This window comes from Psittacula echo (genome assembly GCF_963264785.1).
Source record: "Psittacula echo genome assembly, chromosome: 5".
NCBI lineage: Eukaryota > Metazoa > Chordata > Aves > Psittaciformes > Psittacidae > Psittacula > Psittacula echo.
Window position 1 is genome coordinate 62,523,814 of NC_137739.1, and position 23,300 is coordinate 62,547,113.

The following is a 23,300-nucleotide window of genomic DNA, read 5'->3' on the forward strand; positions in this document are numbered from 1 at the left end:
AACTATAGCAGCGCGGTTGCCTCCACAAATAGAAAAGCAAGGTAGTCCCAGGGTTGCTGGGTGGGACGAGGCTCACTGTGCTTTCACGCTACTGGCTGTTAGTGTCGATTGGCAGTGACTAAGCCTATGTGTAGGAGGCGCTCTCCTTCGCGACCTTTTGTGCTCTCCGCCAATAGACGATGACGCCGGCTTACGGCCGGCAGTGGGAGCGGGTGGGTGGCTGAGCAGCATGAGCGGGGTGGTGCGTGCCGCTTGGCGGTTGGGGGCCGCCGCCGTGCGGGGCCGGGCTGGGCGCCTGCTGAGTCAGGCGGCCGGGGAGGGTGGCGGCGGCGCCGCCGCCGCTGAAGGGAGCGGCGGCGGCGGCTCAGGGTCGCGGGAGGCAATAGAGCGGTTGGTGCGGGAGCACCCGGTGGTGGTGTTCATGAAGGGCAGCCCGGAGCAGCCGCTCTGCGGCTTCAGCAACGCTGTCGTGCAGATTCTGCGTCTGCACGGCGTGGAGGACTACCGCGCCCATGACGTCTTACAGGACCCCGACCTCCGCCAAGGTCAGCGGCGGGCCGGGGCTGGGGCCGGGAGCGGCGGCTGCCGAGGGTCACCTTTGGGTGCCGTCTCCGCTGCCGCCGGGGCTGACACATAATCTGAGCCGGTCCCTTGTTTCTCTCTGTGTAAGGCTGGTGTTACGGGGCAGAGCCAGAACCACGGAGTGTTGATCTACTCTTGGCCAGCCCCTCGGGAGGCCCTGGCTTGTGCAGCCTTGCCGGAGTTACCTTCGCCTTCCCGTGGGCTGCTGGGATACCCTGCGGAGCTCTGTGTGGCAGCCCCTGCTTGCTTCTCACGGGCGTAGCTTGGTTTTGCTCACTTTTTTGTTCGGTGTTTTGTCTTTTCCTTAGTTGTTGTATTTGGTTGCTTTTGTAGCCCCTGCTGGGCTACGTGCCAGGGTTTTGGGATCTGTGGGCTTTGAAGCATATCATAGAGATGTACTATTGAGGTTGCCTTGCCTGGATGTCCCGTTTGGTTTTTGTTACCCTTACTGAGTCCAAGAGCGTCTTGGTTATCAGCCCAATGCAGTTACGTTTAGGGGGGGTGATCAGGTTTTTCATGCCACACTGCCTTGCCTAGTTAACAGATACAGAGCTGTGCTAAAAGACTCCTAAAATACTTAGTTATCAGATTTCATCTTCCCTTGCAACAGTGTGGTGAAATTTCATTAATTGCTTGTACTGTACCTCTTGATTCCCTGCTGGCACAGACTGTGGGGTTCCTTTGATAAAGTACAAAATTATGCTAATCACTTGCACATTTTCCCCATTACCGCTCAAGTGGTAGAAGCTATTCCTTGTACATTTTTTGCCAGTTGTAGGAAGCTAGTACTCTGTTTTTGTAATGCCTTTCCTTGTTCCCTCTTCTGTGTGCATAGCTGACTGTTGAGGTTTTGTGTGGTTATTTGAGAAAGTTTTAAAAACCAAACCAAAATGGCTACATAGTAGCTAGTCTTGCAGGTGCATAGCATTATCAGTTACTGTCCAGAACATACAAAAGAGTGCTTTAAAGCTACATGCTGGCATGTATCAGGTGACTTCCTTACCCCGTGTTTTTGATATCATTTGCCTAATTGAGTTTTTCAGTAGCTTTTAGCTGAAAGGCTGATTTTTCCAATCCGTGCAGTTCAAAGGTGTAGTAGCTGGTATGATATAGAAGCTTAAGTATCAGAATTTGGGTGTGATGATGTTTTTTTGTCAATGTTGTTTTTGTTCAAGCAAATCTCCTACTACCTTTGGCAGTTGAGCAAGTCATGGTAGTTTTTTAAACTTTATTTACATATCTGAATTTATTAATTGTACGGTTTTACTACAATTAACTTATAAACCAGCTTTGGCACTTGTCTGACTGCACGGAGAGACAGTTTGATTTATTAATCGCACTGCTGGGTGCATGAGTTGATGTAGTTTGTTGTACTGTGAGGTGGGTGACAGAGCCAGTACCAGGGTTGGAGTGCTGAAGAGTTGGAGAACTGCTTTCAAGGCCAGGAGGCTGTCTTACTACTTCAACTGTGTTACCTACTGCATCCGAAAAAGCCAGTATGTGCCTGCTTCTGTTGGATGGCAATCTCTGACAGAGGAGGTGGCAGGGCTACTGGAAGCTGTAGCTCTGTAAGTTGCCAAGTGTGATTAGCAGTGACCGCCTGAAGACTCTCTTAGTCTCCTTCAGGATCTGTCCTCAGGTTCTGAAAAGTTAGATATGCAGAATGAGACAATTTCCTAAACCCTCTCTGTAAACATAGTCTGCATTGCATGCATGTGGGGTTAATGAGGGGATGCTGAACCTTTAGCTGTGAAAATACCAAATACATCAATTAAAGATTGATCTATAAGGAGATTACTGTATGTGAGTTGGTCACCAGCTTTGTATTAGATCACAGAATCAACTAGGTTGGAAAAGACCTTTGAGATCATCGAGTCCAACCTTTATCCCAGGAGTGCCAAGTCCACCGCTAAACCATGTCACTGAGGGCCTGAATGTAACTTAAATGTGCTTAAATGAACTTAACTTACTACGTATACGTATGCTTATACGTATATGTAGGAAGAGCAGTGTGTTGGTGATTCAATCAGCAGATGGTGATTCAGGCAGGTCTGAAGTGCTGGTTTGTTTCTTTCTTGTATCTATTGAAACACCTTGTTTTCAGGTTGTTACAGTTCAATTGCTGAAACTTGCCCTGTATTAAATATGGCAATCTGTAAAACCAAAGCAACCCTTGTACTTGCCTCTCCACCTAAAAGAACATTCAGATCTGTTAAACTAAATAGGTTTTGGTACTTCATGTGATTTATCTGAACTTGAGCTGAGGATATGCTTCCCTGAAACAAATCTTTCCTTATTAAAGCTGATTTAGGAGACCTAAGTACACTCCACGGCAATCCAAGTTCCTCTAAGTTGGCTCTTCCAGAAGTGATGCTGCTCTCAGCTGATAGACAGCATTAGGCTGGTTCAGGTCATTAAGGTGGCAGAGAATCTTGGGATTACATACTTTACAAATAGTAGTTTAAACTGTTTTGAGCTATGGTGGTAGTTCACCCGTGGATTTTTTTTATTTACATTACCTCAGCGTAGGATGCTGCCAGGAGAGTGGTTGCGATCCATTCTCCCACCCTTGGACCAGCCTTCTGACAGTCATGCTTGCTCCAGTGGTAACTATCTCCATGAAAATGTGTTGCTTTCTGGAGAAAGCATGCTTGAAGTGAGATTGGTTGCATGAGTCTGTTCTTTCATTCACTAGTGCTACTGCTGGCAAGAGAGAGGCTACTAATTGATAAGTGGAGTTGGGAAAATGGGGTGGGAGTGTTCTAGGTACCCCTTTCAGTAGCACTTTGCACTCATTCTGGTTTCGCAGTTACTTTAAAGTGTGCTAGCTCAGATGTCAAACTGTAAACCTGATCTGTGCAGTGTGATTCAGCACAAGAAGCTGCAGCTTCTGAAGCCCAGCAGGGAGTGCTGATCTGCAGGGATGGGGAAGTATATCCCTTGGGGTGGCTTGTACTGCCACAGGATTCATCATGAAAGTGCATCCTGGGTATAGCAAGTATAGACCAGGCTAACTTGCTTTAACACTACTAAAACAATATCAGTAACTGCTCTACTAAGCTACTAGTTGACTAGCCAGTTCAGGAAGTGTTCAGTTTGTAACCTGTTTGAGCCCTGGCATGAAGGCATTTAAGGCAGCTTGTCTGATACATGAAATGCAGCATACAGAGCAATTAATCTTGATTGTATTTGTGTTTTTGCCTGAAGTTGGATGGGTCCTTGAAAGTGCTATTGGAGTCGGTACATATATGCAGCTGAGTCCTTGAAGAAAATATTTCTGTGAAACGCTTATTAGCAGTAGGTTTATTATGCAGAGCCGTTGGTATTCAATTCATGTTTAGCATTGCAGTATCTTAAAACCAAACCCTGTTTTCTATCTGCTGTGGCTCCTTTGAGTAGAGTCATCCTTAAGCATGCCTTACTTTTGGGACTCAGTTTTGCATTGCAACTAGTTCTGTATGCTCAAAGGTCAAGGAGTGTTTAAGACAAGCACTGCTAAACACAAACTGACATTGAAGCTTATGGTTTCTGTAAACTGTATCTAAACTGATGGAGGGTGTAATGAAACGCTAAGGAAGAAGTTAAAGTGGTGACACTGGAGATTATGCTAGATGGTTATGGGTTCTCTTTGGCCTTGATTTATATGGTAAACTTGCTGGTTTGGACTTCTAAAGCATTAGGTGTTCAGACACAAAACCTGAAGTCAAATAAAATCTCATGGCTGGTGGTGTACTTTGTGGTTCGGGTTTTTTTTTTTTTGTGGTGGTTTTTTTCTTTCCTAAGTTACTATTTTAGTGGGTTTTTTTAAACCTACTGAAGGGGATTGGCCAATTCCTCTTTGACTAAGGGGAATATCAGCTCTATTTCATCTTTTATGCATTAAAATAATAATCCAATCACATATTGATGCACTTATGCGTGTATATGTATTTATATAACACTTCCAAGTGTTTTGAGTTCCAATAAAGTAAGCATAATTTGCTTATATGGTTATTTTTTTACTTCAAATATTTTGGGGTTTACCTTTAGACTCTAGAGGTTAAAATGTTTTCTAAGGGGAAAGCAAATTCCTTTGTGTTTTCTGCTGTACAGGTCTAATATTTGCTGTTAGTACTTTGACAGCCTGTACTAAAGCTTGCAATTGCTTGTTTAGAGTGCTGACTGCCAAGGTGAATGGGCTCTGATGATCTGTAAAGGCACTTTTATTGTCTGCGGACTTAAATTTGCTGTATGGGCTTCTGTGCTTTTGGTAGAAAAATTCCAGGTATTGCATATTGAAAATGTGTGAAGATGTTAATTTAAAACTTGGTATCTTTAGCAAGTGCTGGTGGGCTTGGTGTGAGAGCATGCAGATGTAGAATTTGGCTATTTCCTCTGCTATAGAAATAATGGCTTTGTGTGAAGTGTCATTTAAAAAGTGGCAAATTAGATATAATGCTTTTGTATAATTTTTTGTGATGTCTTTAAGTGCAAGTCAGGATTTGGTTTATACCAGCTAATCAGTATTTTTGGATGGTCTTGCATTTGTCTTCTAAGAAGTATAAACTTTACTTGTGTGCTTCAGAACTGTGAGTCGAGCTCAGTTTTGTTTAATGGGTACTTTCAAAGAGACTTCAGCCTTTGTGCCCCTCCCATGGGCTGTAAGGTCTGGCAATGAAAGATAAAGCAATTTGACATTCGTAGGGCTCCTAGAAGGGTGAATGTATCTTGGAACTGAAATTGCAGTAGTAAATGTAACTATATTAATTCAGTAAGAACATAAAGTATTTGAAAGTCCCTTTGAGAAATATAAAAGATAACTGAATGTAAACAGTTCTCAATATTTTCCAATATCTCTCATTTAATTGATTGGAAAATCATATTTGCTTGTTTCCTGAGAGAGAAAAGAGGCACTACATTTTCCCAGCTCCTGTTTGAAGTCAGTATAGGAGCTGACTCTCTATCTTTCAGCCACATCTTTAAGTTGGAGTGAGGACCAACCTAACTGTAATGTAGTTTTTCTGATAGTGCTCCTGTTACATAGATAAATTTTTGCCTCAACGGGAAAGAAATGAAAATATCAGTAGTATTGTCAGGTGGAAGCAATGTATTCTGTTTAAAATGCCGTACTATTTGGAGAGGGTAGAAAACTTTTAATACTCTTCCTTTTTTTTTTTTCCCTCCTCTTATGCAGGAATAAAAAACTATTCCAACTGGCCTACCATCCCACAAGTATACCTCAATGGTGAATTTGTTGGTGGCTGTGACATACTCCTCCAGATGCATCAGAGTGGAGATCTTGTAGAAGAGCTGAAGAAGCTGGGAATCCGTTCAGCGCTTCTGGATGCAGAAAAAGACCAAGACAAAAAGTAAAATGAGCAGCAAATCTTCGATAAGAACTTGTTACCAGTAAAGCCTTACGTACTTCAGCTCGAAGAAGGCATTTGTTGGAACTGACACTAAGATTTTTCTGTGAATGTCTGTTAGTTCATGGTAGATGTAGTGATCTCAATGTTTTGGTGGATATTGTGAAAATTTGAGTATAACCATTGCACTGTAAAGCTTACATATGTGGAAATTCGTGTTTGGAAAAAGTTCACTTCTGAAACCATTTTCTTCTTGGATTGAGGGGAGTAAACCGAAAGAACTTGTATTTTTATGGATTTTGAGTGTGTGTTTCTCTGTTCTTTGATACCTGAACCTACGCAAACAGTTTTTGCACTGCCTTGCTCCTTTTGAAAAAGTCTCAAGTAAAAATGCATTCATTTTGCCGTAAACTCCTTGTGGTAAGACTTCCTGAGAGTCTGTAAAACTTCTGTAATCACACATGCTATAGGAGAAAAATAGTCTTCAAACAATATAGGAGAGAAAAATTATATGAGAGTACATGAAATATGCTTTCATTCCAAAGGGTAAAAATAAAGGCTTATGCAAATTACATGTATAATGGTCATTATTACTTTGTAACTTTCTGATAGCTTTTAAAAGGTTGTGCCTCAGATTTTATAAAACCTTTTCTACCTCTTGCAAAGTAGCTTTCCCCCCGCTTATATACTTTGTATAAGTTCTGTGTCAGTGCTAAAATGTGGGAATTAGTTAAGGCTTCAGTATTCTATCTTGAAATAGTACAGGAAAATGTTGCAGTTACTGCTGTAATCTTGTATTATTTGCTAGTTACTCGTTATCTTTTTATATTTGTTGTATTTCCAAGTTATTTTCTGCTGACTGCTGTGCTCTGAAGAATAGGGTCTTCAGACACGGGATCAACAGATGAAACGCTTCATGTAGATGAGTGCAGCAGAGAGGCTACTGAATAGATAAATACTTCTTTGTGGAAAGTCCCTGAAGTCTTCAATGCCTAACTAACCACATTTCTCTAAGTGAAAACATAATACTGACCAGTGTAACTTCAGCTGTACAGCAGTACTGCTAAGGTTAAAAACTAACCAAGCTGTTTCTGCTTTTATTGATATAAACTAGATTGCATGTCAATTAGGAAAATGATTGGAAATAAACTGTATTTATGTTGATTGTCTACAATAGTTCCTTGTCATTTTAAATGACTAATGAGACTGATACTACTTTTGTTTTGAAACCTAAAATGTTTTCCACTGCATGGGTTAGTTTTAGAGAAAGGAAAAATTATTAAATGGGTTAGTGAAAGTCAGGATTGGAACTTGTAGACAAGAGATTTGATGCAAATTCCAGTTCTAAATATCTCCTGTCTGTTTGAGCAAGCTGTCCTTTGGAGCAACTATACTGGTACATTTGTTGCAGAATTTGCCAAACTGGTTGCAGGAAGCTTATGGTACAGTTACAATGCGATCAGTATCACCAAAGTTAAATACAGCCTGTACGATTTCTGTGTATTCACTTGTTTGTGACAGCTGCCCGATACCAGTGGAGGTGACTGAGTGACCACTGAGTATGAGTAAGTTACACTTGGAGGCAGTCACTTGTGGCTGTTGAGCATAGAGATACAAGTGCAAGATTTTTTTTTTTCTGTTCATACACCACAGCCCTATTCACAAAATGTGGAGCTTTAGGTATAGATTATGGTTAGTTCTGAACATTTCAGCATTACCTCTCTTTGAATTCAAATTAAATAAGTTTTCTTATGGCTAATCTTCATGAGTAGTTTTTGCCATTCTGAAAGTAAAATGTTTTGCAAATAAGTGAATTTCAAAAGTCTTCAGTTATTCATGTCAAAAAGATGTATTGAAATGGATGTACACAATAAATGAAGAGTAAGAGAACAAAGAAAATCTGCTTCAATGGTTAACTCTTAGTCTGGCTACTAAATAAATCTAAAAAAGCAAACCCAAAAATCTGCTGTTTCATAGAGCTGTATTCTTTATTCTTCTGTGAAAGTTGAATATTTTTCAGTACTATCTGCTAGTTTAACATAAAGGTAACTAGCATTGTCAAGTCTTTCCTCTCAGCAGCATTTTTTTTTCTCCCAGTATGAATTCCTTCCTTACACTGAAGCTTTTTTGCTTTCTCTACTTCCTTCACTCCCCTTAGATTTTTTTGAATTGGTTAACATTTGGCATAACGTACATAGTATGTCAGATTATAAAACTTAAGATGCTTGCTAAGTCGCTTATTTTGGGAGTTTACAGGAAGTATTTTCCCCAAGATAATAGCTTGATTAAGTTGATCCATTTTAGGAGATGGAAGTATTCTGCTCACCAACTTTTGCTGTCCCTCCAACTAGAGGCAAAAGGGGTGCTTCCAATCCAGAAGGAATGTTGCTGGAAATAAGCTGACTTTTTTGTGTGTGTTTGTGGAAAAAAAATCATGCCTCTTGTTTATGAGAGTTTTGCACCTGTTTTGATGTGCTCCTTGGTAATGAGAGAAGGCAGCTGGTAGTACTGGAGTCCGGGGTAAGAAATGAGTGGATGTGCTGAGCTAATACTGGGGGGCTGGTGCTAGCTTGGAAAGATCCATGGGGACTCCCTGGCTGGGAGGATGTGAAGGGTTCTGTGGAGGAAAGGTTGACTTTTTTCTTCCCCAAGAGGAGTAGTTGTCACAGGAGAAGAGGGGAAAGATGGGGGAAAAACCACTGGCACTGCTGCTTGTTCTTTCCTGGATACTCTGAAATAAGGTGGAGATGGAAGAGGAACACAGCTTAGGAAGGCTGGCTGAAGTTGCAGGGAAGGGCAGCTAGCTGAGGGCAAATATGGGGAGCTGCCTTTGATGTCTTTGGTAAAGAAAGAAGCAAAGCTACCTGCTCCTGAGTTTGATCTGCTGGGCTAAGAATATGGCAGGTGTCAGGGCTGTGCACATTGCCTCCTGCGGGGCTTCTACAGATCAAGGTTGTATGGAGCTGCCAGCTCCGAAATACTGTGAAGTTCAATTTGCACAATTTATGCTGGGTGTTGCACTGGGCAGGCGTTCTGGCTTGGCTGCTCATTTGGTGAGAGACTTCTGGACTCATTTCAGCCATGTTGCACTGCTGAGGGCTTACAATGAGATGAGTGCATGTAAACTGTTATCAATGATTGGTTTTATATTATTATAGGATTGTATTATGAATGTTTGCTAAACTGGAAAACATTGTTATTTTCGTTTTATTCTGAGGATGCCCTTGGTGGTGCTCCTCCTATGGTAAAAGGCTGAGCTGAGTGGACCATCCTATTCACCAGATCATAAATTAAGCTAATCCTCTGCCTCTTCTAACACTCCTTACCTGTTGCATATAAAGCAAGGTAGTTTGATTTAAGCAAATGAGACTGTTCCTATTCTAAAACTGATCTGCTGCCCTAAGCCTTTGAAGAGGAGTTAGGGTTTCTTTGCTTTTCTTGGACTGGTTCTGGTGGGCAGAAGGAAGCAGGTTACAAACGCTTGTTATCGTGCCATTAGTTTTGATTTGGGAGAATTCAAATCAAAGTTAATCAAATTCAAAATTAAACCAAAAGTTGTTTCTCTGAGAAAATGAGCTATTAGCAGCTCAGGGCATCTTAATGGCTTCCATGGTAAATGTGTTTCTCAGCCAGATGACTTTTTCCTTGCCTTAATTTTGCTAGCAAATGTGTGGATGTGGTCAATATTCTCCATTGCTTATCTACTCTGGGGGGGGAAAAGTTTATACTGTTTAAATGCCCTGAAATACTTGCCTTTATTTGGGTGTGACAACATGGAGACTTACTTTCATGTTCTCAGTTCTGCGAGTCTCTTTAAAATGTGGGCTAGAAATCTTTGGCAGGATTTTTCCAGGAGCCTGTCAATGCTAACAAAGCAATCAAGTGTAGAAACATGAAATCGAAGAATCATATCAAGGAAAATCTCTTCTGAACTGGCACCAAGAATCCCATTATGGCCCTGTCAGTGCCTGCATCTAAGAAGGGTGATATTAAAAAGCAGTGCTGGAAGCCTGAACAATAAATCCCTGTCTAATGTGGTTTGTATGTCTCTTCTGCAGAAACCAGATTTTACATGGGGTTTTTCAGCATCTGTATTACAGGATTGTGTGAGGAAAAAACGCTCATGAGTTACAAGATATGCATTGCCTGTTAAAGAGCCCCCATGAACGAAGGTGGAAAGACAGTAAGGAAAGGTAAAGAGAGTTGGAAGGTTTTGGGTTGTTGGTTGTGCAGGATTGTGAGTTGAGCCTGCCTTTTGGCTGAAAGGGTTTAGATGAAAACACTGCTCTGGAAGAGGCTGTTGTTAATTATTTGGCTTTGACATTTTTGTTGTGATGCTGCTTGTTTCATTGAATAGTTTCGTCTTAGAGTACTGCTGTCTGCTACTTGGCCTGATTGTGGCTATAGAAACTCCTGACTGATTAAAGTACTCGAGGCCTATCCTGACTCCCTGTTTCCTAGGGAAAACAGGTTTTAGTTACACAGAAAGTAGGACTGAAGTAGCTAAGTGGAGTCAGGTTTTATTTTTAAATAACGGGTTGGGTGTTTGGTGGATTTTGTTTGTTTGGGTTTGTTTTGTTGCTTGGGTTTTTTGCTTTTGTGTTTTGGGTTTTTTTGGGGTTTTGGGGGTGTTTTTGTTCATTTTAACTGATTAAAACTAAAGTAAAAACAATAACTATGCAATTGTTGGCTCAGGTTTTGTGCTGTTTCACAGATAGAGGAAAACCAGAGTAACTTCCAGGTCAGGTGTGGCTGCGCTTTTTTTGTTTATTTTATTTTTTTGCTAAAGGGTTCTTCCTGAGAAGCTTCTCTGGGTTTTTGTACTAAAAGTATCAAAACCAGAATTGGAATCTTGTATAACCTGATTGGTTTAGGAGTGAGGGAAGAGCTTCTGATTTATAAGTTTATAATCCGGCTTCTTGCACGTGCCTTCCCTGGAAGGAAGGCAGTAGGCCAGAGCAAAGGTGGTTTTCGATAGAAAGACCATCGTACTGTGTCCAATTTAGAGTCGTTGTAGAGTGTGGCTGAGAGGAATGTACAGTGCTGTATATAATCAACAAGCATTCATATCTTCCCAGTTTCGAAGATCACTTCTTAATTAGACACCAGAAATGCTTACAGGACAGCAAGCTGCTGGCTTGTTCTTCCCTTCTCAAGAAGAAAGAAAACTTTTTAAGGGTGGCTGTTCTTCTCAAATGAGTTTAATGTTTGAAGACCTTTTGAATCGGAGTAAAGAAACAAGCTAGACTTCTTAAATATGGAGGGAATCAGTTGAAACTTTTCTTCAGCTGTTGAAATGCAGGCTGTAATTTCCAAATTACCTTGTTTACCTTAAATATGTACAGGTGGTAATGGTTTGTAAGGACCTAAAGACAATCCAAGGGCCAAGTTTAAAATTAATTTTGAAACAGTTTTGCCAGTTAGTGAAGTTAATTCTAACAAACAATAGAGGTATAATGATTTTCTTTTTGTAATTATTGCAGCTGTTCTACATAAAAAGCCCTGTGACTGCCTCTACATGTACATTGAGATGCTGGCATGTGTGTTCATGTTTTTGTAGCTATATGTTGTCCCTTCTAATGTAAAGCTTGTACAGGGGGCTTGCTCAGCATCTTTTAAAAAGGAGCTCCTGTAAAGTCAATCAGCAAAAGCTTCTGTAGGATCTTCTGTAAAGTTTTACTTGGCACATTCTTCAAAGCCTGAAGGATTCTATGTACAGTTTAGCCTCAAAACAGTGAAGTAGGACACTTGAATCTTCATTTTACAGACTTGCAAAAACTGAAATACAGAGGTTTGCTACTTGTACTGTAACAGCTGTAGAGAGAATTAAGTTTTGGAGCCTTTAGTCTTAAGCGTATGATCTACTGGTTGAAAAACGTGTGCTTTTACATGCTTTTACAGGGGTATCTCAACAAGCATTTTAGAACTTTCAAATACACACTACAATGAGGATCTTTGAAATACTAGTCAGCCAGGATTTTCCCCTTGAATGGTGATACTATGAAACCTAATATTTCTGTTCTTATCTACCATTTTACTTGTCTAAAATCTAAACAGCTCCTTAAGTACATTTAGGTGGGGATCTTTCATTTTGGTTGGTTAGTTTGATTTTTTGTTTGTTTTTCCTGTTTTTTTGGGTTTGTTTTGTTGTTTTTCCCTAGTTAGGGGTTTTTTTTTAGGGCTTTTTGGGGGTTTTTGTTACTTTGTGAGGTTTTGTGGGGATATTTTGTTTGGTTTTATTTTGTTGGTTTTGTTAGTTTGGTTTGGTTTTGATGGTTTGGTGTGGGGTTTTTTGTTTGTTTGTTTGTTTGTTTGGGGTTTTTTCTTGAAGAAAATACAGGTATTCTCTGAGAAGCAGTGCTTTGATTACTTCAAAGAGGATATGCTCCATGAGAACGTGGTACATATTCAAACCTTCACAGCTCAGAATAGATTAGTTTTAGGGCTGGTATTCCAGAATGTCTTGTACTGCTGATTTTAAAAACATAGAAAATCTAGGATTCTTCAATATTTCTTGTATTTGGTTGCCTGTCTGTGATGCTCCGTGAGAGACAAGCAATAGTATGTGAAAGGAAACGGGTGCAAGAAGACTGATGCTGCCTGGAAGGAAAGCAAATAAAAGAAAACACGCTAAAAATTTCAAGTGGTCCGGAGGAAGGTTGCAGAGGATGTCTTTGGGGAGATGCTCTCGGGGGGTGCGAGCAGTCGGCTCGGCGAGTGGCCGAGGCCACCCAGGAGATGGTGCTGTTGAACTGGGGAAGCGGCATAGCCCTGACCCAGAAGCATCTTTCAATGCGGTCCTCCCTGTTTTTCATCTGTGTTGCATGTTATTCATTGGGGTCCTCGTTTCCTTTTGGGAGAAGAAGGGTGTCAGTGTTGAACCCGGCGCGTATCCCGGTCCGGTGCGTAATGCTGCTCCCAGACAGACAGCCCTACGCCCTCAGTGGAGATGACGCCAGTGCCTGAAGGCGATATTTTTCCCGCGGACAGAGTGGCTGGTGAGATGGTAATGCCGAGGAGGGGAGCAGCTTCACAGCTCACTGCCCTCACCGGAGCAACCGCCTGAGGAGCACCGCGCCAAAGCCAGGCGTTAGCCCGGTGTCTGCTGCATCGCTGCGAAGGGTGGGAGCAGCGCACCCATCCGCTGCGGGGACTCCTCAGGGACCCACCGCCTGCCAGCTTCCCTCCACCATCCTCTGCAGTGGCCTGTTCCCACGTACACGTGTCTGGGAAAGGTAAGCGCAAGGGTGGCTCTGTTGCTCCACGTGAGGACTCGAGCGGGGTCGAGCATGGGGTGCAATGCTGTTTTGCCTCTGGTGTACAGCAGGTGCAGGGTGTGCAGAGCACAGGTGCCGCAAGCACATGGTGGGGTGCGTGGCTCTGGGTACCCTTGCCCTGTGCCCCAGGCCACAAGGCACTCACCTCCCTCCTATGCGCATGGGCCATAGTGAGCATATGGGGCTGCAGCCAGCTCCAAATGGGAAAATTTGAGGTGGCAAAGGGGAATTTGGGATTCTTTCAGTCTGGGATGGTCCAGCAAAGCAAGAGGTCAGATGGTTGTGGTGATGTTTTCTGTTGGGTTACCGTTTTACTAGCATCCTCTGATTGGGTTCAGAGGCTTCAAATCTGCCCAGAAAAGAACAGGAGGAGCTGGAACAGGTCAGCAGATGTCCCGGAGGTGGCTGTAGCAGCATAAAGTCACCAGACCAGGGATTTCCTGGACACTTAGTGGAAGAGTTCAGGAAAGGCCTTTTCCCCATTTGCGGAAGGGCTTATGTCTCTTGGTGTTTCTGCATGCATAAACAGACAGTGACTGAGGTTTTATAAGTGATATAATCTACCAGCTCTAATTCCCCAAGTCTTCTACCTGAGTTGTTTTCTATCTGAACAGATCTTACCAAAATTAGGTCTTTATACATTCAGGCACAAGGCAGAAAGTGAGCCTACTGCTGGTATTTGGGTGGTTTACAAGGCCTTGCGAAGTGCAGCTGTGGTTCTGCTACGAAGCCATTTTGGGTTGGTTGCACCTAGCTCTGTGGTTGAAGTAAGCGAAGTGGTTGGTGAGGAGAGGGCCAAACCATACGTGATGTGGACCCATCGGGGGAGGAATCAGTGGTGTAAGGATTTGAGGATTATGTAAGGATTTGAGGATTATGTCTGTTGTGCTGCGTTTCATTGCATCTCTTCCTAAATCATTAACAGCAAATCAGTGGCCAGAGGTAGGCTGATTTTTTTTTTTTTTTTTGGTGAGTTCCCTCTCCCCTCCCCAAATACTTGCAAACAATCATAGAATCATAGAACACCAGGTTGGAAGGGACCTCAAGGCTCATCTGGTCCAACCTTTCTTGGCAGAGCTTCACCTAGACAAGATGGCCCAGCACTCTGCCCAGCTGAATCTTCAAAGTGCCCAATGTTGAGGAATCCACCTCTTCTCTGGGGAGATTATTCCAATGGATGATTTTTCTCATAGTGAAATTTTTTTCTGCTGGTGTCCAACTGGAATCTCCCCATCAGTAACTTGTGCCCATCACCCCTCATCTTTTCCATGTGACTCCTTGTAAAAAGGGAGTGTCTGTCTTCTTTGTAGCCATCCTTTAAATACTGGAACATGATGATAAGGCTCCCCTGAGCCTTCTTGTGTCCACGCTGAATGAACCCTTCTCTCTCAGCCTTTCCTCGTATGACAGGCTTCCCAGTCAATCCTCCGACCATCTCTGTGGCCCTTCTCTGGACCCTCTCCAGCCTGTCCACATCTTTTTTGTATAGCGGGGACCAAAACTGAACACAGTATTCCAGGTGTGGTAATTAGGTGTGTCCGCAGCAGGAAACCAGAAGAAAGTACGGAAGAAGTTTCTAACAATTTAGGAAGGAGCATAACAGAAGTAAAGTAGCTCGAAGCAGGCCTGTTCAAATACCTGTGCTTTTATGTGAGCTTCAGCTTGCTCTGCTGAAGAACTGTCAAATTTTAGGGCTGGAGATGCATGTCACTCAAGCCCAGGCCCCAAGAGTGAGTGCTGTTCTGAGGAGGTGTTTCAGGGCTCAGGCTGTGGCTTTAACTCAATCATAATGGTCCTGCACATCTCTGTCTCAGAAAGATAAGCTCTTTCTGTGTATGGAAGGCAAGCCGCAGGAGGCATCAGACAGTCTGCTTTAGGGACAATCTTGCACTGAACTTTTGGACAATATCAAGTGGTAAGGATCAGCAAAATTACTCAAAGCTCTGAGATCTCTCTCCTCTGAGACCCCAAAACATCACAATACAGTGTCAGGCTTCCCTTCACCTCAGAAGCTTTGCAGTTCTTTCTGAGCAAGGAACCCTGCCCCAACAAGTATGAGAATATGTGCTGTTTTCTCTCCCAATGCCTGGTGCCTTGCCTGGTGGCAGTGTTCTTCATTTGAGATGGGCAGTGTTGGCTTGACCTCCCTTGCGTGCAGCCCTTCCATGTCCAGCAGCAAGTATTATCATCACTACACTGTTGCAGAAAAGCAGCTTCCACCACCAGGTTGTTACTGATATGAATTACACGCTCCGGGTTTGCCAGCTACTGCCTAGCTTCTGCTTTTGTCAGGTCCAAAACAGGGGGCATGTGAAGTTTTTTTCCAGCCTGGGCCAGAGCTGTAAGTATGCCTTTTTAATATGCCTAAATCCTGATATCCTGATTTTTGGTTCTTAATGTTAAGCAAAGTGCAGGAAGAAATTAAGGACAAGATTGCATCTGAAGCTGATAGCAGATGTATTAATGTAATATGGTCCAGTATTGTAGTGGGAAATAAAATACAGAAAATTGTTCTGAAGTTCAAATTTTGGACATCTGGGCTTTAGTCTCATTGAGAGGATTAGTCAAGAAAGCTCTTGAGGAAAGAGTGCAGGAAAAACAATCCTTAAGGATGCCATGAATTCTACTTAAGAACAGTAATAGAGTCTGGAGGGTATATATGTTGCTAGTAAAAATATTACTAGGCAAGCGAACAGGATACCAGTACAACTGAATGGCAGGGCTAGAGGGTTTTTTGAGTCAAATGGGAATCCTTCCAAGTTTGAAAATCAAACCTTAGCTTTCCAATATGTTGGGTTATTAATTAGCATAAAGACTAGATGAAAGGGAAATTTAAAGCAAATACAGTGGGCTGCAAACAGCTAACTCTGTAAAATAAGAATGTTTTGGGTTTGTCAGTCGGAAGAGTACCAATGATTAATTTCGTAGTTCAGAAACTGGATCATTGGAGGTTAAAGGCAGAAATTAAAGAAGATAAAGGCATTGCTGAGAATCCAAATTATTTCTTTGCATCACTCTTCAGCATAAAGAATATCAAAGCAATATCTACTGGGACTTGCTCTTTTCTGGTAATCAAGATGTGTTGGAAGAAGAGCTGGAACAAATCGATAATTTAAAAAGCAGCAAATCATCAGGTCCAGATGGTACATTAAAAAGTTCTGAAGGAGCTTAGTATGAAATAACTGATCTGCAGCAAAAATATGCCTTCCCTAATTAAAAACAACTATTTCATTGGAGAAGTGGAGGGTAGCAATTGTACCCAAAGTTAGAAACAGGATCAAGATAATTTGAGGATAAGCACACTCTTACCCAGGCATATATTTCTGCTTTATAACTGGTTGAAAACAGAACGTAAAGTAGGGAACAAGCAAACAAACCAACAACAAAAAAAGGGAAGATGGTGTCATGATAGTATCTAAAGACCAAGAAAAGTCATTAATCAGTTGTAACTCAAACTGGGTGAGTCTTGTCATGAACAAAGAAGCAACCACTTTAATTTAGATAAACCTCAAAGGAGCTTTAGCCTATGTAGGATCGAAGAGAAGTGAGCTTGCTGCATATCTCTTGGCTGATGTGACTGTGCCAGGCTGTGTGTCCAAAATGCCCTGACCAACCTTGACATCTCCATGCTGCATCAATCCCATGACTTGTTCCTGCTCTGTGATGCTGTTATCCCACCTATGTGACACTAGCCCCTGCTTCCAGCCATCCTGGGAGGAGAGAAACCGAGAAAGGGCACTAGTGATCTGTTTCCAGCCTCTGAGAGAGGTTAGAGTCAGGTTGTTTCTGTGTGTCTGTTAGGCTTAAGAGTCTGTAGAGATGAATGTTGCTGAGAAAGCTGACAGACTGCTTTTAAATTTCAAGTCGTACAGAGGATGTAAAGGCTGTTTCGGGGAACTGCAGGAGAGCAGAAACTACTAGCTGAGGAGCATCACTAGTAGCTGTGGTGGGAAGCGAGAGATATTAACCAAAAAGTAGAGACCTTCCAACCTGTTATGTAAAGCCAGGAGCTGGATGGCTGAGTCCTCTTTGCCACTATAGAATCATAGAATAGAATCATAGAATAGTTAGGGTTGGAAAGGACCTTAAGATCATCTAGTTCCAACCCCCCTGCCATGGGCAGGGATACCCCACACTAAACCATGCCACCCAAGGCCTCATCCAACCTGGCCTTGAACGCCGCCAGGGACGGAGCATTCACAACCTCCCTGGGCAACCCATTCCAGTGCCTCACCACCCTCTCAGTAAAGAATTTCTTCCTTACATCCAATCTAAACTTCCCCTGTTGAAGTTTGAACCCGTTACCCCTTGTCCTGTCACTATAGTCCCTGATGAATAGTCCATACCCAGCATCCTTGTAGGCCCCTTCAGATACTGGAAGGCTGCTATGAGGTCTCCACGCAGCCTTCTCTTCTCCAGGCTGAACAGCCCCAACTATCTCAGTCTGTCTTCATGCGGGAGGTGCTCCAGTCCCCTGATCATCCTCGTGGCCCTCCTCTGGACTTGTTCCAACAGTTCCATGTCCTTTTTATGTTGAGGACTATCAGTGTCACTCACTAGAGATATTCATCCTATTATTTAAATAAAAATTATTTAGAATTAGATATGTAACAGAAGGAATTTGGTATCAGGGAAATAGAAAATGAGCATGGCAAAGAATGTAACTTCAGAAGAAGAAAGAAGAGGGAATATATTAATTCCCTTCCAATGCCAATGTAGGAATTAATTAGTTACAGTTTCAATGTCAATATTGTTTAACAATGTCCCTGTGTGTTTACAGTGAGTACTCTGGATGAGCTGAGAGGAAAATGTCATCGGGATCCGTACCTTTACCCTTAACAATTTTCTTTTTCTATCATAATTTTATGCAAATCGGGATTATTTGTTGCCTCTTCAGTGTGTTCTTTGTTCCCATGTGCTGCCTCAAAGGTACACACCTGCTTCCATGCTGCCAGTGAAGGCTGACAAATTGCCCATGATACCTGGGGAAAAAAAAAGTCTGATTCTGTAGAACAGTCTTAAAACCAACAAAGACTTGTACAAATAATTCATGCCCAGAGCCGTTCTTTAGTAGAAATTAGCAGTTTTCCTCAACTTCAGCCAGTAATTCTTTGCTTTTATAGACAGACAACAGAACTACTGCCTCCTTGTTTCCACTTCTTTATCCTTTGTTTTTCCTTGTCAGTCCTCCTCCATTTCTTCTGATCTCTGTTTCCATGTATTCTTTCCTCATTCCCAGGATCTCCCCTACCTTGCCTCCCTTTTCCAAGTCACTGATACTCCTCTATATTTGCTCCTGCCTCCTCATAGCATTGTCAGCTCACAGCTGTACTGACTCTGGTGCCCAGCCAAAGTCAATTATGCCAGCAAACTAATTAGAAGGCATAGGATGTTATGCCTCACTCTTGAGATCTGTGCATCTCAACATTTCTGTGTGCTCTGCTGGTTAGAAAATGCTGATTTAAAGTAACATTAAAGGATAAAAACTAAAAAAATATTTAAAGGCTTCTGTAATAACCCTTCTGGTTTTCTCTCTGCTCGGCGCAGTGCAATTATTTCCATATCAGTAAGCTCCAGTGTACAGCACTTCTAGTGTTTCATTAGGTACTTGGTAGAGAACAGCATCAGCCACAAGATGCCAGGAGAATCACTATATTTATGGGTGATAAACTAGACTGTACATTTTAGAAAGACTGTGTTTCACATTTTCCTTTAAATTTTCTATGCAGTCACAAAAGGAAAGAAAAAACAGCGCAGAGGTGCCCAGGACACTTTTAAATTAGCTGATTTATTTCTAAGATGTGAAATCAGTTCAGCCATAGAAGCAATGTAACAAAGCAGCATGGCTGATTCACTCAGCTCCCCAGTAGTCCCGAGGGTCCCACTGGTCAACATTTTCAGTGCTCTATTCTACTAGTCTCCCCTCTCTAATGCTGTCGGATGCTGTGGCTCATGTTGTCATACAGTAATTCAGCTGCTTGACATGCCAATTTGATGATACACAGGCTTATAGGCTTTTCCAGAAGCCAGATCTACGGTAGCATTGTATTGCTAACAGTTCAGGGTTAGTAGGTTTGGGTCCTTCCTTTTCATTTATAAAAACACCCCTAACTGTCAAAGTTCAAGAGAGCTAAGTCCCTACAAAATACTTGAACCACTTGTACATCAATGCCATCATCAAATCATAGAATCAAAGACTGATTTGGGTTGTAAGGGACGTTAAAGATCATCTAGTTCAAAGCTCCACGAAGCCAGATTGCTCAAAGCCCTGTCCAACCAGGCCTTGAATGCTTCCAGGGATGGGATATCTACAACTTCTCTAGAAAACCTGTTTCAATGTCTCATCACCCTCACAGTAAAGAATTTCTTCCTAATGTCTAATTTAAGTCTATCGTCTTTCAGTTTAAAGCCATTATTCCTTGTCCTGTAACTACATGCCTTTGTAAAAAGTCCCTCTCCAGATTTTTCCTCTCCAGGCTGAACAAGCTCAGCTTTCTCACCCTGTCTTCACAGGAGAGGTGCTCCAGCCCTCTGAGCATCTTCATGGCCTTCCTCTGGACTCTGGACTCACTCCAACATGTCCACGTCCCTCTTATGTTCAAAGCACCAAAGCTGGATGCAGCACTGCAGGTGGAGTCTCGTGAGAGTGGAGTAGAGGGGGAGAATCCCCTCCTTCAACCTGCTGGCCATGCTCTTTGTGATGCAGCTGGGTTTCTGGCAGTTCTATGACACTCCCAGGTCATATTGAGTTTGTTTCTTCAAAACTGCTTTCTCTGTCTAAGTCTCAGGCCAACATGGGGTAATCTTGTTACTTTAACACTAGCAGAATAGCGGACAGCTCTGACATCTCTTCCCATAACCTTTGGTCTGGATAATACAATAAGATGTTGGTAATGGTTGCCTAGAGCAATTCTAAAAACCATTTTATTCCTCATCAAGACAATGAATTTTTTCCTTCTTAGTAGCAGGACTATAGAGTGCGAAATAGAGATTATAGGCACAGTACTGTGGAAAAACTTCATGTTAATTATCAATAGCATCTTGTGAACTCTTCTAAGTGAACCAAGCTGTGACTGTTTGGCAGGGCTCCAGCTGGCAGAAAAATAGACGTTTTCTGATCATCCTGCCAGAATAAGACAAAGTGTAACTATGCAGTTTGTGACTCTTTTTCTCTCATACACCCTCCCCCACACCCCTACCTGCTAAAGGTAAGGTCTCTGAGTTGATGGACAAGTTATTTTTCATTTTTACTTCAGAAAAACCCCAAACCGAAACGGAGTGGGAGTTGAAACTTCGTACCTTATGTCTAGGAGAAATTGTTATACAGCTTTCTACTTGGAGAAGCTAAAGATGAAAGAAAATTAAAGCTTTTTTTTTTTTCTCTCTTCTTCTCAGAAGAGGTGTATTATTTTGTCTGATCAGTTATTGTGAGTTTATTTTCCAGAACTGTGAAGTGCAACTAGAAGTTTAGGTGCTTGGTCACTTTGAAAATCATGCCCAGGGTTTCCAAGCCCAGGGAAAATTCCATGGTGGTTTATGTAGGAATTCTGGCAGTGAGGGGGAAATAGAGGCTCCCTTTTTCAGAAGAACCTTCTTATTCAAGAACCTCAGAGATTATAAATACTGAAACCTTGCTGTTTAAAGTCCTTTCCACTTTGAGGTAAGTTGAATTCATAGAATCAAAGAATAGTTAGGGTTGGAAAGGACCTTAATATCATCTAGTTCCAACCCCCCTGCCATGGGCAGGAACACCTCACACTAAACCATGCCACCCAAGGCTCTGTCCAGCCTGGCCTTGAACACTGCCAGGGATGGAGCATTCGCAACTTCCCTGGGCAACCCATTCCAGTGCCTCACCACCCTTACAGTCAAGAACTTCTTCCTTATATCCAATCTAAACTTCCCCTGTTGAAGTTTTAACCTGTTACCCCTTGTCCTGTCACTACAGTCCCTGATGAATAGTCCATCCCCAGCATCCTTGTAGGCCCCCTTCAGATACTGGAAGGCTGCTATGAGGTCTCCACGCAGCCTTCTCTTCTCCAGGCTGAACAGCCCCAACTTTCTCAGCCTGTCTTCATACGGGAGGTGCTCCAGTCCCCTGATCATCCTCGTGGCCCTCCTCTGGACTTGTTCCAACAGTTCCATGTCCTTTTTATGTTGAGGACACCAGAACTGCACACAATACTCCAAGTGAGGTCTCATGAGAGCAGAGTAGAGGGGCAGGATCACCTCCTTTGACCTGCTGGTCATGTTCCTTTTGATGCAGCCCCGGATACAGTTAGCTTTCTGGGCTGTGAGCGCACACTGAAGCCGGCTCATGTTCATTTTTTCATCGACCAACACCCCCAAGTCCTTCTCTGCAGGGCTGCTCTGAATCTCTTCTCTGCCCAACCTTTATCCATGCCTGGGATTGCTCCGACCCAGGTGTAGGACCTTGCACTTGTCATGGTTAAACTTCATAAGGCTGGCATCAGCCCACCTCACAAGCGTGTCGAGGTCCCTCTGGATGGCATCCCTTCCCTCCGGTGTATCAACCGAACCACACAGCTTGGTGTCATCGGCAAACTTGCTGAGGGCGCACTCAATCCCACTGTCCATGTCACCGACACAGATGTTGAACAAGACCGGTCCCAACACCGATCCCTGAGGGACATCACTCACTACTGGTCTCCAGCCGGACATTGAGCCATTGACCACAGCTGTTTGCGTGCGGCCATCCAGCCAGTTCTTTATCCACCGAGTGGTCCACCTATCAAATTAATGAATTCCACCAGGAAGTGCAAAAAGTTCTGCACAAAATGATACAGCATCAAATAGGACACTGTGTGTGAGCCCCGTCTAGAACAGTATTTGACACTTTATTTTCTTGTGGAGATTATAAAGAGTTCATGAAGGAGCTCTACATCATCTACTACATAAAGAGTGCTGGGAGCTTTTATACTGAGAGGATAACAGGAATTTATCAGTTTGAATTTTATTAGATAAGCAAATCCTTTTTTCACTGTTAATCATTTTGTTCACTGTCCTGCTTTGATTGAAATTTCAAATGCTGAAGCCAATCTGATCACTGTAATTTTACCTTCTGGTTATTATACTTCTGCTTCTAGTTGACCATGTGTCGTGGTTTAAGCCCACCCAGTAACTCAGAACCATGCAGCTGCTCGCTCCTGGAGAGATGGGGAGGAGAATCGAAAGAGTGTAACTCCCATGGGGTGACATAAGAGCAGTCCAGTAGCTAAGGTATAACACAAACCACTACTGCTACCACCAATAATAATAATGATAAGGGAAATAATAAGTGAAGAGAATACAACTGCTCACCACCTGCTGACCGATACCCAGCCCGACTCGAGCAGCGATCTGGGCCTTCCAGGTAACTGCCCCCAGTTTATATACTGGGCATGATGTGCTGTGGTATGGAATACGTCTTTGGCTAGTTTGGGTCAGGTGTCCTGTCTCTGCTTCCTCCCGGGTTCTTGTGCCCCTCCTCACTGGCAAAGCATGAGAGACTGGAAAGTCCTTGATCAGAGTGAACATTACTTAGCAACAGCTAAATACATCGGTGTTATCAGTGCTATTCTCAGGCTAAAGTTGAAAACACAGCACTGCACCAGCTACTAAGAAAGAAAAATAACTATTACAGTTGAACCCAAGACACAATGCTATGTTGCCATCTTGCTTTTTCAGTCTGTATTTCTCCATTTAGATCTTCTGAAAATAATTTTACCCTATTCTGGCATTCAGAGCATTCCCAGTGTGTTCTGGAGACCAGTTTCTGGGGAATTACTTGAGTTGGAGATCACATCCTGGAGGATGGAGGTATAAAACTGTAATTGGTTTCTTCAGAGTTTATTTTCTCCTCCTGCTATTTGACCACAGATGAGCGATTCACTCACTTAACTTCAGATTGGCTCATGAGATTGAAGAGCCCGTACTTGCACTCATATTTTAAGCCCGTACTTGCACTCCTACCATTCCTTTATAAACAGGCAGTTGAGTGATAATAGATTTGAATTCAAAGTACTTATTTTCTTTACCAAATTGAAGTGTAGCTGAAAGCATGCAAAGTTTTGTGTGGCTGTTGAGAAAGTGATTT

General features: G+C 42.7%; 2 protein-coding genes across 2 annotated transcripts in view; one reads left to right on the top strand and one right to left on the bottom strand.

Moving 5' to 3' along the window:
- SYNE3 (spectrin repeat containing nuclear envelope family member 3) overlaps positions 1-21,150 on the bottom strand; it is a 109,069-nt gene extending 87,919 nt beyond the window's left edge. Inside the window, exon 1 of the mRNA XM_080619738.1 lies at positions 21,133-21,150. The gene's annotated coding sequence lies outside the window, so the exon portion shown is untranslated. The remainder of the gene's footprint in view (positions 1-21,132) is intronic.
- On the top strand, positions 230-7,826 carry GLRX5 (glutaredoxin 5; the record flags this gene model as incomplete). The annotated part of the gene is made up of 2 exons (XM_080619753.1): positions 230-545; positions 5,756-7,826. 2 exons carry the CDS (start codon positions 230-232, stop codon positions 5,932-5,934), a joined length of 495 nt encoding a protein of 164 aa, XP_080475879.1. The 3' UTR covers positions 5,935-7,826.
- Positions 21,151-23,300: the final 2,150 nt, after the last annotated feature.